This window comes from Somniosus microcephalus, chromosome 13, assembly GCF_052327205.1.
Source record: "Somniosus microcephalus isolate GS21.2 chromosome 13, FLI_Smic_1.0, whole genome shotgun sequence".
In the NCBI taxonomy this organism is placed as follows: domain Eukaryota; kingdom Metazoa; phylum Chordata; class Chondrichthyes; order Squaliformes; family Somniosidae; genus Somniosus; species Somniosus microcephalus.
This window is the reverse complement of record NC_140999.1, coordinates 18,080,096-18,095,811: the sequence shown is the minus strand read 5'-3', so window position 1 is coordinate 18,095,811 and position 15,716 is coordinate 18,080,096. Positions and strand designations below refer to the sequence as shown.

Below are 15,716 nucleotides of genomic sequence, written 5' to 3'. Positions count from 1 at the left end.
TACTGGCTAAAAAAGTCCTCCTGGATGCATTTTAGGAATTCCGCACCCTCTATACCCTTCACACTAATTTTATCCCAGTTAATATTGGTGTAGTTGAAATCCCCTACTATTACTGCCCTATAGTTTTTGCAGAAATTTGTCTACATAGTTTTCTTCTACCTCCTTCTCACTGTTTGGGGGCCTGTAGTACACTCCCAGCCGTGTGATCGCCCCTTTTTTGTTTTTCAGTTCGACCCATATGGCCTCGTTTCATGATCCCTCCAACATATCATCCCTCCGCACAGATGTAATAGTTTCTTTAATCAATACCGGGACCCTCCCTCTCTATCCCATCTGAAAATCCTATAACCAGGAATGTTGAGCTGCCATACCTGCCCCTCTCTCAGCCACGTCTCTGTAATAGCTATAATATCATAGTCCCAAGTATCTACCTGTGCCCTCAGCTCAACTGCCTTGTTCGCTATACTCCTTGCATTGAAGTATATACCATTTAGTACAGGCAAACCTCCTTGTTGACTACTATCTAGCCCTTGATTCCTCTGTCCTTCCAATTTACTTTCTACGTTTTTGTTTTCCAATTCCAGTTTTTCTTCCCTCCCTATTGACTATACTTAGGTACTTAAAAGATTGGCAGTACTCAAAGTAGAAAAGTCGTACGGTCTAGCTGGGACGCATCTTAGGTTACTGAGGGAAGTAAGGATGGAAATTGCAGAGGTTCTGGCCACTATCTTCCAATACTCCTTAGATATGGGGTGGTGCCAGAGGACTGGAGGATTGCAAAAGTTACACCCTTGTTTAAAAAAGGGGAGAGGGATAAACCCGGCCATTACAGGCCAGTCAATCTAACACCGGTGGTAGGGAAACTTTTAGAGACAGTAGTCAGTGTTCAAATTTAATTGGCACTTGGAAAATTATAGGCTAATAAATGAAAGTCAGCACATATTTGTTAAAGGCAAATCGTGTTTGACTAACTTGATTTGAGTTCCGTGAAGTAACAGAGAGGGTGGATGAGGGTAGTGTGGTTGATGTATATATGGACTTTCAAAAGGCATTTGGCAAAGTATCACATACAGGAAACTCTCTTTTCACCGGCACCTAAATAACCGGAGATCTCTCTTAACCGGCAAAATTCAGGAGTAGGTTCAGGTAAGTTTTACTTCATATTAGTGGCCGTGTAACCGGGGTTCCTGGATCTGTGGCCGTGTAACCGGGGTTCCTGCACCTGTTGCCATGCAACAGGGACGCCTGGATCTGTGGCCGTGTACGGGGCTCTCGTACCTTAGTAAGTATACCTCTCTGTAATCCGGACTTTTTGATCAACCTGCACCACGCCGGTCCCGTCGGTGCCGGATAAAAAAGAGTTTCCTGTAATAGCAAAATTAAAGCCCATTGGATTAAAGGGATTGTAGCAGCGTGGATACTAAATTGGCTAAGGAACAGAAAGCAGAGAGTAGTGGTGAACAATTGTTTTTCAGATTGGAGGGAAGTGTACAGTGGTGTTCCTCAGGGACCACTGCTCTTTTTGATGTATATTAATGACCTGGACTTGGTAAACAAATTTCAAAGTTTGCAGATAACACCAAACTCAGAAATGCAGTAAACAGTGAGGAGGATAGTAACAGACTTCAGGAGGACAAAGGCAGACTGGTAAAATGGGCAGACACATGACAGATGAAATTTAACACAAAGAAGTGTGAAGTAATACATTTTGGTAAGAGAGGCAATATAAACTAAATGGTACAATTTTAAAGGGGGTGCAGGAACAGAGAGACCTGGGGGTGTACGTACACAAATCTTTGAAGGTGGCAGGACAAGTTGAGAAGGCTGTTAAAAAAGTACATTGGCTTTATTAATAGAGGCATAGAGTACAAAAGCAAGGAATTTATGCTAAGCCTTTATAGAACACTGGTTAGGCCTCAGCTGGAGTATTGGGCTGAATTTTGACGGCGCTCAGAGGTCGGGTTCGGAGGCGGGTCCGCTGTCAAAATCCAAAAGATTGACTGAGGGGCGGTATCCCGCTCTAAACCCGGCTCCTTGTGAGTTTCCCTAGTGCCGGTTCTGCCTGCGCTTTGCACACACGGCACTAAGTGGCAGGTCATGCAATTGTGCAAGTTAAGAGGGTGTTTAAAGCAATTTAATCACCATTTTACAAGGTATAGAGCATTTTCCCAAGTTTTCCACCAGGTTCCCGTCGCTCTGGGATCACACCAGGTAAGTATGTCTGGTTCTGAACAACTCTCCATTTCTTTCATTAGGTGACAGCTGCAAAAGTGGTCTAAAAGCTACCATTTAACAGCTGGTCACTTTCCAATCTCAGAAGCTTCAGCCTTCAATATTTGGAATCCACTTTTGAGCTTTATGCACTTTTGAAGTGTTTGGAGTAATCTCTCGATCCACTGTCACCTCCTTGGAACAATCTATCTCAACATTGACAGATTACTTCTGTCATCTCAACCTCACCTGCCATCTATTCCATCAGCATCGGCGCCCTTGAAAAAAATCTCACCTTGGTCCTCAGAACCCCAACACGATCAGCACCAACATCCACACCAACCTTCTCCGCAATCAACTGACGCTGCACTAGACACAGGGCATCATCACCCATGCACATTGCTGCCCGGGATGTAGCGATGGCCTCACCATGTCCAGATTTGCTTCACACTGGCTGCCGCATGATGCATCAGGTTGGCACCACCCCACACCAGCACCATAAAGCATCCCTACAATGTCCAAGCCATTCCTTTCACACTTTTCACTATTGGGGGTGGGGGGACGTTATGCGTGCTGCGATTCCCTCCATAAGCATATGGAGTGAGTCATGGGAGAGCTGTCCACCTTTGTGCAGTGCTTGCCAGTGTTAGCAGCACCTCAGTGCTGCAGAACACTGACAGCAGAACTGTCAAAATCAATTTGGACATGGCCCCTTTAAGGAAACCGGCTGATGGCGCGTCATCAAACCCGCTTCCTATTAATTGGCCGGGAACCTTGCAGGGCGGGCTTAACAAGCCCCATCATCGTAAAATCTTGTTGGAGGCTGGGACCGAGACAGATGCCAGGTCCCCACAAGCCATGGACATCGCCCGCCCCGAACCCACCGAGGTTGGAAAAATCCAGCCCATTGTGTTCAATTCTGAGCAACCCACTTTAGGAAAGATGGCAAGCCCTTAGAGAGTGTGCAGCAGTGATTTATTAGAATGGTACCAGGGGTGAGGGACTTCAGTTATGTGGAGAGACTAGAGAAGCTAGGGTTGTTCTCCTTAGAGCAGAGAAGGTTAAGAGGAGATTTGATGGAGGTGTTCAAAATCATGAACAATTTTAATGGAGTAATTGAGGAGAAACTGTTTCCAGTGGCAGAAGGGTCGGTAACCAGAGGACACAGATTTAAGGTGATTGGCTAAAAAAAACAGAGGAGACATGAGGATTTTTTTTTTTTACACAGCGAGTTGTTGTTATCTGGCTGCACTGCCTGAAAGGGCGGTGGAAGCAGATTCAATAGTAACTTTAAAAAGGGAATTGGATAAATATTTGAAGGGGAAAAAATTACAGGGCTATGGGGAAAGAGCAGGGGAGTGGGATTAATTGGAGAGCTCTTTCAAAGAGCTGGCACAGGCGCAATGGCCAAATGGCCTCATTCTGTGCTGTATCATTCTATGATTCAATGATCTAAATATTACTGGCCAAGAAACTTGTACATAAAAAATATGTCGTTTTAAAATAAACCCCATCGGTAATTTGAAATTGAATGAATTGTGTTAGTGTGCAGTAAGAATATTATTGATCATTAAAATTGTAGCTTTGGTACTACAGTATAATGCTCCATGGGATTGCAGCATTCTTGAACCCATGTTATATGTCTAGGTAAGAACACGTTCTGTTGGCGAGTGTGTTGCATATTATTATATGTGGAAGAAATCCGAACGTTATGACTACTTTGCTCAGCAATCCAAATTCGGAAAGAAAAAGTATAGCCTTCACCCAGGTGTCCTGTAAGTATTATTCTGTAATTTGTGGGGTGTTTTTAATTTTGTGGTAAAACCAATGTGGTTGTTAACTGTCTTTATGAATTGAATAAAGCGCATGCAGGTCAGGAAGTTCAATTCTCTTCCTTCTGATCTCACTCTTACTTCCTCTTGCTCACATGCTCCTTTTCTGACCATAGAACATTAATTCAGGGTTATTTCTGGTGCCCAGATTTGCATTATAGACTGTTTCTATACATTAGACTGTTACTAATCTTTTTCTTTCAACTGATATTTGAGTCCAATACTGAATTTCTTGAAATGAAACCCCTTTCCAGGATACAGCATAATTAGTGGTATTATTTACCAATGGTTTAATTTAATTACTAAGATTTTTTTCAAGTTTAACTCTTCACAAATTATTTACGAATAAGGAAGGCAGTTTGGCCCATCTTCGTTTACCCATTTAGAAAGGACCTAAAGTTCCTCCATTGCAACATCTAATTGGTTCTTAAATGATTCCAGGGTTTTCACCTGCAATGCTCTGTCCAGATGTCCATTCCAAGTGATGAACTTCCTGATGATCTAAATTTGCCATTTACTAATTTGAATCTGTAGCCCCTTGTTCTTCTGCACGTTTTAATTTAAAATAATAGTCAATTTACTTTTTTTACTTTTACTCTTTCATACTGTTTACTATTTTAAACAGCTCTAAGATTAACTTTCAGATGTTTCCTTTCCAGGCTGAAAAGGCGATATTTGTCTAACCTTTCCTTCTAACTCAGACCCCTAGGGATCAGCCTTGCGTCTCTTCTCTGCACTGTCTCCAGTGCTTGAATGTCTCCCTTGTTTCTAGGTGACCAGAACTGTGGTCTGACCAGAGCACTGTACGGTTTGATCCTGACTTCCTTCGACTTGTATTCTACTGAATCCTGTATGTTCAATGACGTAAGAAAACTACTAGGCACTTGGTATTAAATAAGGCTTTAATCAACTGTTTTTCAACATGGAGATCTAGTTGTGTCCTTCACTAGTTCCTGTTAAAGAATGTCCTGAGCAAGCTGGGCCCATGCCTGAGTATTTATTCTCTCCCTGGACAGTGCCACCAGCAGGCTGCCCAGTATTATTTCATAAGGCTTTCCACATGAATGACAAGATTCATGTCATTCAGCATTCTATTGATTATGATTGCTATTCTGCATTGGTTGGACATGTTGAGCTGTCAGGTCTCTCAGACTCCTGAGTCTCCTTTAACTTCATCTGTAGCTATTTCTGTACCATTCACGGAGATGCATGTGTTCATTCTGTACCATTCACAGAGATGCATGTGTTCATTTTTCCTTCCGATGGGCAATACTTTTCACTTGCCTGTATTAAGTCTCAACTACTCTGTCGAGCTAATTCTATAATTTCTGTGCTGCCTCCTCCGATTTCACTGCCTCTTTTAGTATCATTTGAAAATTTGACCAGTTTGCATTAGGTTTCTGAATCCAATTCTTTGATGTAAATTGGTCACAGAGGCCCAAACACTGATCCCTGGGGTACCAAACTCCATACTCTTTCCACTCAACCCCCCCACCCCTCCCTTGCCAATATAACTCGTCTAACTTTTTTTATTTCACTGTTTCTCTCGCTGAATATCTGCCCTGGAATTAATTGAAGCTTTTTTGCTTGTCCTGTGGAAACTATTTGCTACATTGCAGTACAGATCTGTAACTTCTAGTATTGGCTGTGATCCTCGTACACTCTGATCTGCTTTCAGTAGATCAAACGGTTCTCTTGATCAGAGTACTGATATGTATTTTGCTTTGGACTGGGGCTGTATACTGGGTGTATAACGGAGACATGTTACTACAGTGCGTCAGCAACATAAAATGTAATCAAGTTAAAATAGCTGAATTTGCAAATGGTTTACAATCCATGCTGATAGGAATGACTGGGCTAGACCTGTAGCTGAAGTTAAAAGGAGGTGAGAGGGGACTTCAACCAGCCCCACCCGAAGAAGAGAGGGCTTACAATGTTTCTGTAACGTTATCACTAATTCATCTAAACTACCTTAAATTTTATATGTGTGTCATGCACTTGTTATTTGGACATCACCGTTCTGTGACAGTCATACCTACAGCTATACAAATCTAACACTAGATGGAGCCCCATAAACTACAGGTCTTCATTCCAATAACTTACATTATCACTAATGTACTATGAGAGGACTGGCTTTGTCCTGACTTTCCATGGGCAAAAAATATGGGAAATCCACTGGTATATAGAATATATGCAATGTGCTTAATCCTTTTATTTTCTGGAAACTATAAACTGCTGTTCAGGTATTTTTTTTTAAATACCTGGTTATTTTACTGTAAGCTACCCTGCCCCCCCACACACACTCACGATGACAGCTGCTGCATCTACGCATTACATTCACCCTTTATGATCTGCTGTCCGATATTTGGTCAGGACTGAATTTTAGAGGGGAGGAACGTCTTGTATATGTTGTGCCAAAAGGAAGGTTAATCTAATAATGAATTACAGTCGGGCACGGAGTTCCATGACGGCTTGTCATGCTGCCCAAACAAACTGAAGATCACCTGTGCCTATAAATTATCCATGACCATTGTATATCGCCTTGCTACAATGTAGCCTCATTATTCTGTATCTCATGTGGCCACATTATAATGTATGATGGTTATTGTAACTTTTATGGTCTGAGTTTATGTGGTTTGTATCTGTTTAAACACCTTAAACAAATAAGGGCAGATTTTGCCTCTTCTGCACTTGGGCGTAAATAACTGTTAGGGTGGAGCACATGAAGAAAGTACGAATGCACGCAACCCAGGGGATTATTTACATTCGAGTGCAAAAGATCTGTAGCCCTATTTGCCATTTGTTTATCTGAGGCCATGTTAAAAACTGGAGAGCTGAATTTTCCCAAATTATGATGTTTAATTTCTCCATATATTGGTTTTCTTGCACAAATCTTGGATGTCAATTCCCTCCTTGCTTAGAAGTACAGGTTCTATTTAAGCAACGCTAACATGTTTTTGTCTCCCTTTTGCAAGAGATTACATGGACCAGGAGTTGGATGGTATCGAGGGTGAGAGTTGCAGCCGAGCTCCAAGCTCTCCACCCATCTCCTCCACTACCAGCAGACTAGACTCTGAGCAGGATCCACTAGTCCTTCAGAACTCCGGTAATCACTTCTTTGTGCCCAGAGGTATCATAAATACTTGTAGTTAAAACTTTTCATGACGCTGAAACGTCAGAGCGCTTTAGAAAAAAAGTACATTTTTAATGTGTATTGATTGGAATACAGAGCAGAATTTCTAAATTTGCCGATGACTTGGGGGTGTGGCAAACAGTGATGATGATACCAATCGACTGCAACAGGACATAGGAAGGCTAGCAGAATGGGCAGACAAGTGGCAGATGGAATTTAATACAGAGAAGTGTGAGGTGATGCATTTTGGCAGAAGGAACAGGGAGAGGCAATATACACAATGGCACAGTTTTAAAGAGTGTGCAGGGACAGAGGGACCTGGGAGTTAATGTGCATAGGTCCCTGAAGGTGGCAGGACATATTGAGAGAGTGGTTAACAAAGCATATGGATTCTTGGGCTTCATAAATAGAAGTATTGAGTACAAAAGTAGAGAAGTTATGCTGAACCTTTATAAAGCGCTGGTTAGGCCACGACTGGAGTACCGCGTCCAGTTCTGGTCACCACACTTTAGGAAGGATGTGAAGACCCTTGAGAGGGTGCAGAGGAGATTTATCAGAATGGTTCCGGAGATGGGGGATCTTAGCTACAAGGACAGGTTGGAGAAGCTGGATTTGTTTTCATTAGAGCAAAGGAGGTTGAAGGGTGATTTGATAGAGGTGTACAAGATTATGACAGGTTTGGATAGGCTAGACAGGGAAAGGCTGTTCCCACTAGTTGATGGTACAAGGACTAGGGGACACAGATTTAAGATTTTGGGCAAGAGATACAGGGGGATGTGAGGAAAAACTTCTTTACGCAACGAGTGGCGAGGACCTGGAATTCCCTGCCGACGGAAGTGGTGGAAGCGGAGACACTCAATGTTTTCAAGGGGAGACTGGATAGGCACTTGAGGGAAATAAACTTGCAGGGCTACAGGGGAATGGGACTGACTGGATTGCTCTAGAAAGAGCCGGCATGGGCTGAATGGCCTCCTTCTGTGCCATTATGACTCTATGGGCTAAAAATTGAGTAGCGCCCCGAAATTGAGTGGTTGCGCCCCAAGAGGGAAGCGGGACGCTACTGGAAGCTGGGCCCCCGGCAATCGGGAGTGCCGGCAAAAGAGCCCGGCACTCAAGGGAAGTGCCGGGCCCTTGGAGCGCAGCCGGCACTCCGCAGGGGGTGCAGTTCAGGAGGCCGGAGACGGGAGCGCTGGCAGGCGGCCAGCAACAAAAATGGCCACCCCGCACCTCGCCTTTAAATAGCACCTCCCCGGCCGTAGGTAGGCCCCCCCCCCCCCCCGACCCCATCGGACATAGCGTCAGGCGATAAGTATGGGGCCACTCCCGAAGATCGCGGCTGGGGCGCTGTGCACGGTGATGACATCATCGCCGGTGGCGCAGTGCCATGGGGCACTACTGGTTGGCGCCGCTGCTAACCTCCCACTGAATTTCACAGGAGGAGTGGGCGGCGCCGCGCCCGGGCGCTAGTTGTAACTGGAGACGCAAAGCAATTTTTCCCCCTATGACTCTTGCGTATGATATCTTTATTTTTCATTCTCTCCTGGTTGAATGTAATGGCTGGGATTTCCCTCTTGGCAATCCTGCACTCGCAATCAATGATTTGCCATTCATATGCAAAATCCTGGCCAGTATCTCCAAAATCAATTGGGTTGGTCGCTTTAGTCCACTGAAACTTCATATGTGACTTACATTGGGTCTCAGCGGAGAATTAGAACTGTCGCTGAGGTTTTCTTGCCAGAACATTGGCTGGAACGCTGAGGCTACTCCCAGTTTACACTATTATGATGTTCCTCAGCTAGGTGAGACATCCTAGATTTAAATCTGCACTGCCCTTAATGTGTTTTCTTTTTCCAAATGGATTTTTCCACTCTGTGGCTAATTACAATAGTAGCTCATGGGAAGCTATTTTTAATTTAGTAATATGTACGTATAATAAATTCATCTACGTAGATGATCAAATGTATATCACGTCAAACTATTGAATTATTTTGTTTTTAATACTTATTCCCCCCCTCCATTTTGTTACAGAACAGCAAGATGTTGAAATTGCAGTTTGCACCATGAGTGCCAACAGCCAGATGTTTGAGTACTGCAGTCCTCCAGTGAACCGATCTGAAACAAATTGCTCGCTGGATCCCATCTGTGGCCAAGGAAGAGTTACACCCCCGCACGACTGTGATACCGTTACCTTAAGTCAAGCAGAATCTGGGTTTTTCCAGCTGGAACTGGATCAAGTCATTCTGGACAGACCAGCGTTGGAGATGTCCACCAAAAAATTGAAGATGGATTTCTCGCTGCCCAAAGCGTTCAATGACGGACTGCCTGGCAACCCCAGCAGTGTGGATTTTGAAAACCACACTTCACACATTGCTCAGGCAAAAATGTCTGTTGCTGTGACGGATTTTGGAAGTATTGATGTTGGAGATGTGAACAGCTTGCTCAGCGCCCACACATTGCACCACCCTGCAACTATTCAGTCGGAATCGTTATCTCAGTGAGAGCTAGGCGGCTCACAGAATATTTTATTTATATTTTACTTTAAAAGTTACTGGAGAACTAATTTTTGGCATGACATCAGTGATGTCGTCTATTTATTTACAGTGCGTATTTGTTTCTCGAGAGGAAAGAACCATTTATTTTTGGGCCCAGATACATGGATGGGATCTAAACCTTTGGATGTTACATGGAGAGGAGACATACCCTACACTTTACAGAACAACCTTTTCATCTGTTCAGTTTTTTGTATTCATCTTGCCTGTGAAATTGGATTCATAACGCTATCATCAACAAGTCTCATTCATGGCATTTATTCTAGTCATAAACATTATCATTTTTTTTATTGTGCATGGCGTTTAAAGTCCAACTCTAGTCATTTCCTGCATCTCTAAGAAACTAATCAGTGTTTTTTTTGGACAAGGATGTGTGCGTTTTGCGTGTGACAGATTTCTAGTAGTACTTTGATTAACCAAACCACCTGATTGGTGGTGGAAGCTACTTTCATGGCTAAGAAAGAGAAACATGGAATTAGCTGTTCCTATGGTTTGGGCAAATATGAGCTGTTCAATTTAAGGAAACCCCATTTCATATCAACTGTTTGTCCCCTTTTTGGATCTAGCCACTAGAGGTGAGCCAACCATGAACCATTCTGAACTGGTACAAAACAATGATCTGGGTGCCGGGAGAGGGCACATATTATCAAATCACTAGAACCAGGATAGAACTAGGGATTGATGAAACTGGGTCCCAGGGACTCCTTATACCAAAATGTGAGCCAGTTGCTGTGTTGAATTTATGCCGCTAGATGATGGCTTGTGGTAAATACTTTGCTGTACATCTAGTGCTAATAAAAGGGTACTGCATGGACCAGAAAGGATTTGTATTTCCATGAACATGAGGGTTGTAGAAGTTTTGAATTTCTTTTAAATAAAACCCTTGCATAAGACAAGCACGCGCCGCCCCCCCCCCCCCCCCCCACCCAATAAAAGTGCAATTCCTGTGTGATAGCTGCTAAATCTCTATTGAAAAAAAGCCAGTGTATGTCGCCTAGGTATCCAAGCCATGGTCCAATTGGAATTAATTCACTGGTTATATCCACCTTGCTCCTGGCCAGTTAACTGGTCATTAAGTTAAACATTTAGAACTGCCTCCTTTTTAGAGACGCATTTAGTTTGTCACAGATGCTAATAAAGTTGTAGCACATTTTTAAATTGTTAAACTGCGCTGTCTTTTGTGTAGTGAAGCGATTCTCCGTGTGCCACAGTGGAGTTGCAGCTTGATTTGGACAGTGGCGCAACCCTGTTTGGGTAACCAGGTCCTGCAGTAACTTTTTTGCCTTCCAGCGTCCATATTTAATAAAACAAAACTTTCTGAAAAGATTGTGTGCACTCAAACATTGCTAACTTTCTCTTGTACCGCATCACTGCGCTACATTAAAAACAATCCCCATGTGTTAGGACAACAAGTTTGCTAACTGTCCCTGCATGACTGCAATAGAGACTAATGCGCAAATGATAATACATTATGTTGCACATTTTTTTTTAAATGATGCTGTAAATTTTAGTGGTCGTCAGATCACTTTGCCCCCCTCCCCCCCCCCCCCCCCCCCCAACCACGAGCTAATGACTTGTGTCATCGTAACCTGCTGTGCACTTTCCCTTTTATAAGTTGATCCAATGGCCCCATTTAATATTAACAGAACTCTTCAGAATTAGCATTGTATCACTGTTCAATATTGTTAGACTGCCCCTAAGAGTCACTTACAAGTTAGTAGGTCCCACTCAGTTGTCAAAGTTAGAATTTCTCTCAACGTTCAGCACTCTTGGTGTTTGTGGTAGTTTTCTTACTGAAAAGAGCTTTCCAAAATCCAATAACTTTTTTAAAATATGCTCTACAATCCCTTTTCATCAAAGTGTACCATCTGAATATTTGCCCCATCAGAGCGATCCATTATTCATGTGAGCGTGACTCCGATTACTTGGTTTGAATGACAATGTAGTCCTTTGTCACAGTCATATGGCTACCTGAGGGCTATAGCGATAAACGCATACAGTAAACCTTAAATCCTTGGTAATTAATACCGTGAGTAAAGAAAGTACTTATTAAGTTTTCTTTTCTTTCGTAATAATTATGTCAGCCTTGGCTTAGTGGTAGCACTCTGGCCCGGTACCGAGTCAGTGTTCAAACTCCATTCTAGTCCGTGAGCATGCAACTAAGCTAACACTTCAGTGCAGTACTGAGGGAGTGCTGCGTTGCTGAAGGTGCCGTCTTTGAGGTGAGGCGTTAAACCGGGGCTTCATTGGACGTAAGAGATCCCATGGAACTATTCCACGAAGAGAAGCTGAGTTCTCCCAGTGCCCTGGCCAATATTTATCCCTCAACCAACATCACTAAAACAATTTATCGGGTCATTAGTTCTTTTTGAAAAATAACACAGAGTGCTATGATCAGTTAGTAGGAGATGTACTGAAAACTTACCAAGTGCCACCTCTTCATGAGTAAAGATGAAAAGGATGTGTTTGCAGTTGCATCAATGCCAAGTTCACTGCCTTTAAATTACGATTTACTGTTAAATCCTGCCGTGCTCCAAGTTACACAGTCTGTCATTTGCAACACAATATATACCCACCCCTTTCAAAACACAAGAGTCCTTAAAATTTAGATTTTGCAATGTTGTAAAATTTGCTGTAAATTTGTGCTGCTATTTTACAGTAGCCTTTTCCAGTTTTAATTTTTTATATAAATCATATATTAATTTAATTCCTGGTCCAAAACTGAGGGGGCACAAACCTGCATGGAACCCTATATTATGTCTATGCCAGAGTACTTTCCAAACCTCCTCCTACAATGTTGCTGTTCTTTTTCTTGATTCTATTCCCTGCAAGGGGGCACAATATAATTCCAGGTCAGTTGTTCCCACCTGTAAACTATGCATTCTGCCATTAAGGGCAGACATTTATAGCTCTGAGCACAATAACCACAGGTCTGCTGAGAGTAAATCTGAGAGGATAAATTTATTGCAATTATTGCATGTGAAAAATTCATGCCATGTGCCCTCTTTGTGTGAATGAGTTATAAAAGTCTTTTTAACAAGAACCTTGAATTCCCCTAGTGAGTTCCATCATGTTTATTGGGCCCGTTGATTTCTAGGAGCATAAATCAAACTAAACCAAAGTTTTGTAGTTAACGGTAGAAATGTCCTTGAATCAAATCCTCTTGTAGTAGTGAAAAAACGTGAGCTCGCCCAGTAATGACAAACAAGTTTTGAAGGAAAGTTCTTCAAATCCTAAGTTGTGCTGCAGTTTAATAATGCATGTGTCTTATGGTCACTTCTGTGGGCATTTTAATCATTGATGCCTGGATAAAATACTAAGAGTGTAGAATTGGAATGTTCTCTGGGTCGTTTTTTGTTGTCGTATAGAGCAAGTCTTGCACAACTGTTGAAAATGTCCATGTTCTAACAGCCACTTATTTCAAACAGTATTCGAATGAATTCACACTTGCACTGTTACTACATAGGTGAGGGGAGGCACCTGTTAAAATGTGGTGTGGGAATGGGGATGAGGCAAATCAAAAATTCTGAACAGTGTGCATGTTGCATATCACCAGTGTCCAAATCTACCACTTGCTGGCGCATTGACATTTTAAATGCGCCCCCCCCCCCCCCCCCACCCCCAGAGCCATTGGAGGGCAGCCTATGTTTCATGTCTGTTATGCGAGTCTATTTTCTGTCCTGATGAGCAGCATTTGCTGTTGGAGTGAAAGTTGAAGCTTTCTGTATGGCCTGATTTCTTTTTAATTCTTCCTCCCTTGCCAGCATCTGAATAATGTTCTTTTAATATCTATAAACTTGAACTCCTTGAAGAACGGATCTGATCTTTCGCTGGTTTTTGTGAAGAACAAAGTATCATTAGCTAGAACTGCTGTGTTGTGTGCAGCCTTTGTAATGTACCACTTGCACAGTAGGTCGGTAGTCTCTTTGGGGTGGAATTCCTCTTTTTTTTTAGCCAGAATCTGAAGAATGTCTGTTCTCTGTGTTTAACTACTCGTTAACAAAATCGCAGGGAGGTGCAGCGTTGAAATGTGCAATTTCATTAGCAGGTCATTAATTACATAGAAAAGCAGACATTCGCTATTTTTGTTGCCTTTGCTCGTATGTTTGTGCTTGCTGCCAAAGGAGGGAGGAGGAATTTAATTTCCCCGTCCGGGAAGGACCACCGGGCACACAAACCTGTCCATTCTTCAGATTTATGCTTAAATCTCTACCAACTGGGAAAAATTCTGAATTTAATAAATAGTCCAGTTCTACATACTTCTCCAACTCGCAATACGTAGAATAGACTGAAGCATTGATCTGACTTCGTCGCTTACTTTCCCCATCCAAGTTGTTTTTAGACCCGCTTTAAAGTTGATGAAATTGTGAGGTTGGTGTGGCTCGAATGAAAATGATCATATTAAAGATTTCTTATCTCAGTCAAGACGGGACTGGCTGTTCTTATTGGTAGATGATGGCACACTGGCTGTTTTATGTATCTTACCATTTACATTATTTATTCATGCACTCTGTGTGTACATTTCTTGAAACCTTTTTTATCACCATTGCTTTGTTGCCTCCTCTTGTTTTCTACTTGTGCCATGGACTCCCCGTCTGCATCTACTTAACACTTGCGCACAGTTATGATGAAAACGTCTGGTTTCCCAAACATTTTAATAAGGAGATTGATTGATTTTGTTTTAATATATTTTGCAGCAGGATGGCCAAATTGCAAAAGTTATTTTGTCCAACTTAATTTATTTTTGGAGGTTGGGTGAGGTGAAAAGAATAAATAAGAGCAGGGAGTGAACATGTTCACATCTTAAATCACAATGTACCCAGCACTAAGGTCTTTCCATTTGTTGTGGAGATGCGATCAGAACCACATCACTGTAGGTCCATAAGGGCAGTTAAGTAAGCAACAAATCTGATTAATATTGGGGAGCCTTACTGCAACTCACAATGGTCAGCTCCATGAGACCAGCTGAAGCGCTGAACTGAATGGGGGGGGAGAAAATGTGTGTTCTTGAGCAATGTTGGGAGATCACAAAAGCTGTATGTATGTATTACTACCCAGGGAATTGGCCAGGCTTGCAAAATACAAAAAAAGTTAATGCTATTGAGTTAGATTGGCTTAATTGTCTGCAATCCTTGCCAAGTTTGTATTTCTGAAGCTAATAATGGACGTTTACAGTTGCCACAAACTTCACATACTCTATGTAAAAAATAAAAATCAACAATTCTATTAATAAAGCTGTAGGTGTTCATGCAATGGTTAGAGGCAGCAATAAGTCACAACCCCATGGTGTATTATAATAAGAGAAAATGGAAACTCTATTCTTGTTCTGTGTAGTATAACCTGAACTAATAACAGATGTATTTTTGTGAGAATATCCTACAGGAATGTAGAGTTCCATTGCAATATAACCCTATAATATTGTGACATTGAAATGATTTCTAATGGAACAATAACTGGGTATCTGGGTGGTTGCTGCATCATATCTGCCACGTGTTTCTATTTATACAGTGACCTGATCCTCCTTGTCATTGCTGGACTGAATTATAAGATTAGAAGTAAATGTAGTATGTATATTTGTACATTTTCAGTCATGTATTTTAATCTGTGCAAGCCTTTATATTTGAATGACATTTAACCCCTTCACTGGCCTGATGAATTTTAATAGACATAACAACAGCCTAAGTGCATCTTGTTCAAACCTAGTTTTAAGCCAGTGAAGGGGTTGGAGTTCCCTAGATTTCAGTAATCTGTACATTTTATATCAGCCAGACTTCAGATGGATTAAACAAAAGTTGTGCGTCAATTCAGTAGACAAAAACAAGGAAGTTCATGTTGTTACAATGGGCGTTATGAAGAGCAACCTGTTAGCTTAGTTGCAAAGATCCTACCCTCAGGTGTTTGAATCCTAGTGGCTTACGATCCAACTCCCCACAAGTGTTTTCTTTAACATTGGTTAGGGCTCCAAGGTAGAGTCAGCCATGGAGGGAGCCA

General features: G+C 42.2%; 1 protein-coding gene across 3 annotated transcripts in view; it reads left to right on the top strand.

Annotated features, from left to right (window-relative positions):
- The window catches only part of LOC147108101 (mesoderm induction early response protein 2-like), a 137,110-nt gene extending 126,545 nt beyond the window's left edge, over positions 1-10,565 (top strand). For all 3 annotated transcript variants that reach the window (XM_086004588.1, XM_086004590.1, XM_086004589.1), the window contains 3 exons: positions 3,859-3,986; positions 7,019-7,149; positions 9,205-10,565. In XM_086004588.1, the coding sequence (XP_085860714.1) occupies positions 3,859-3,986; positions 7,019-7,149; positions 9,205-9,674 (729 nt within the window). In that variant the 3' untranslated portion in view covers positions 9,675-10,565. The remainder of the gene's footprint in view (positions 1-3,858; positions 3,987-7,018; positions 7,150-9,204) is intronic.
- Positions 10,566-15,716: the final 5,151 nt, after the last annotated feature.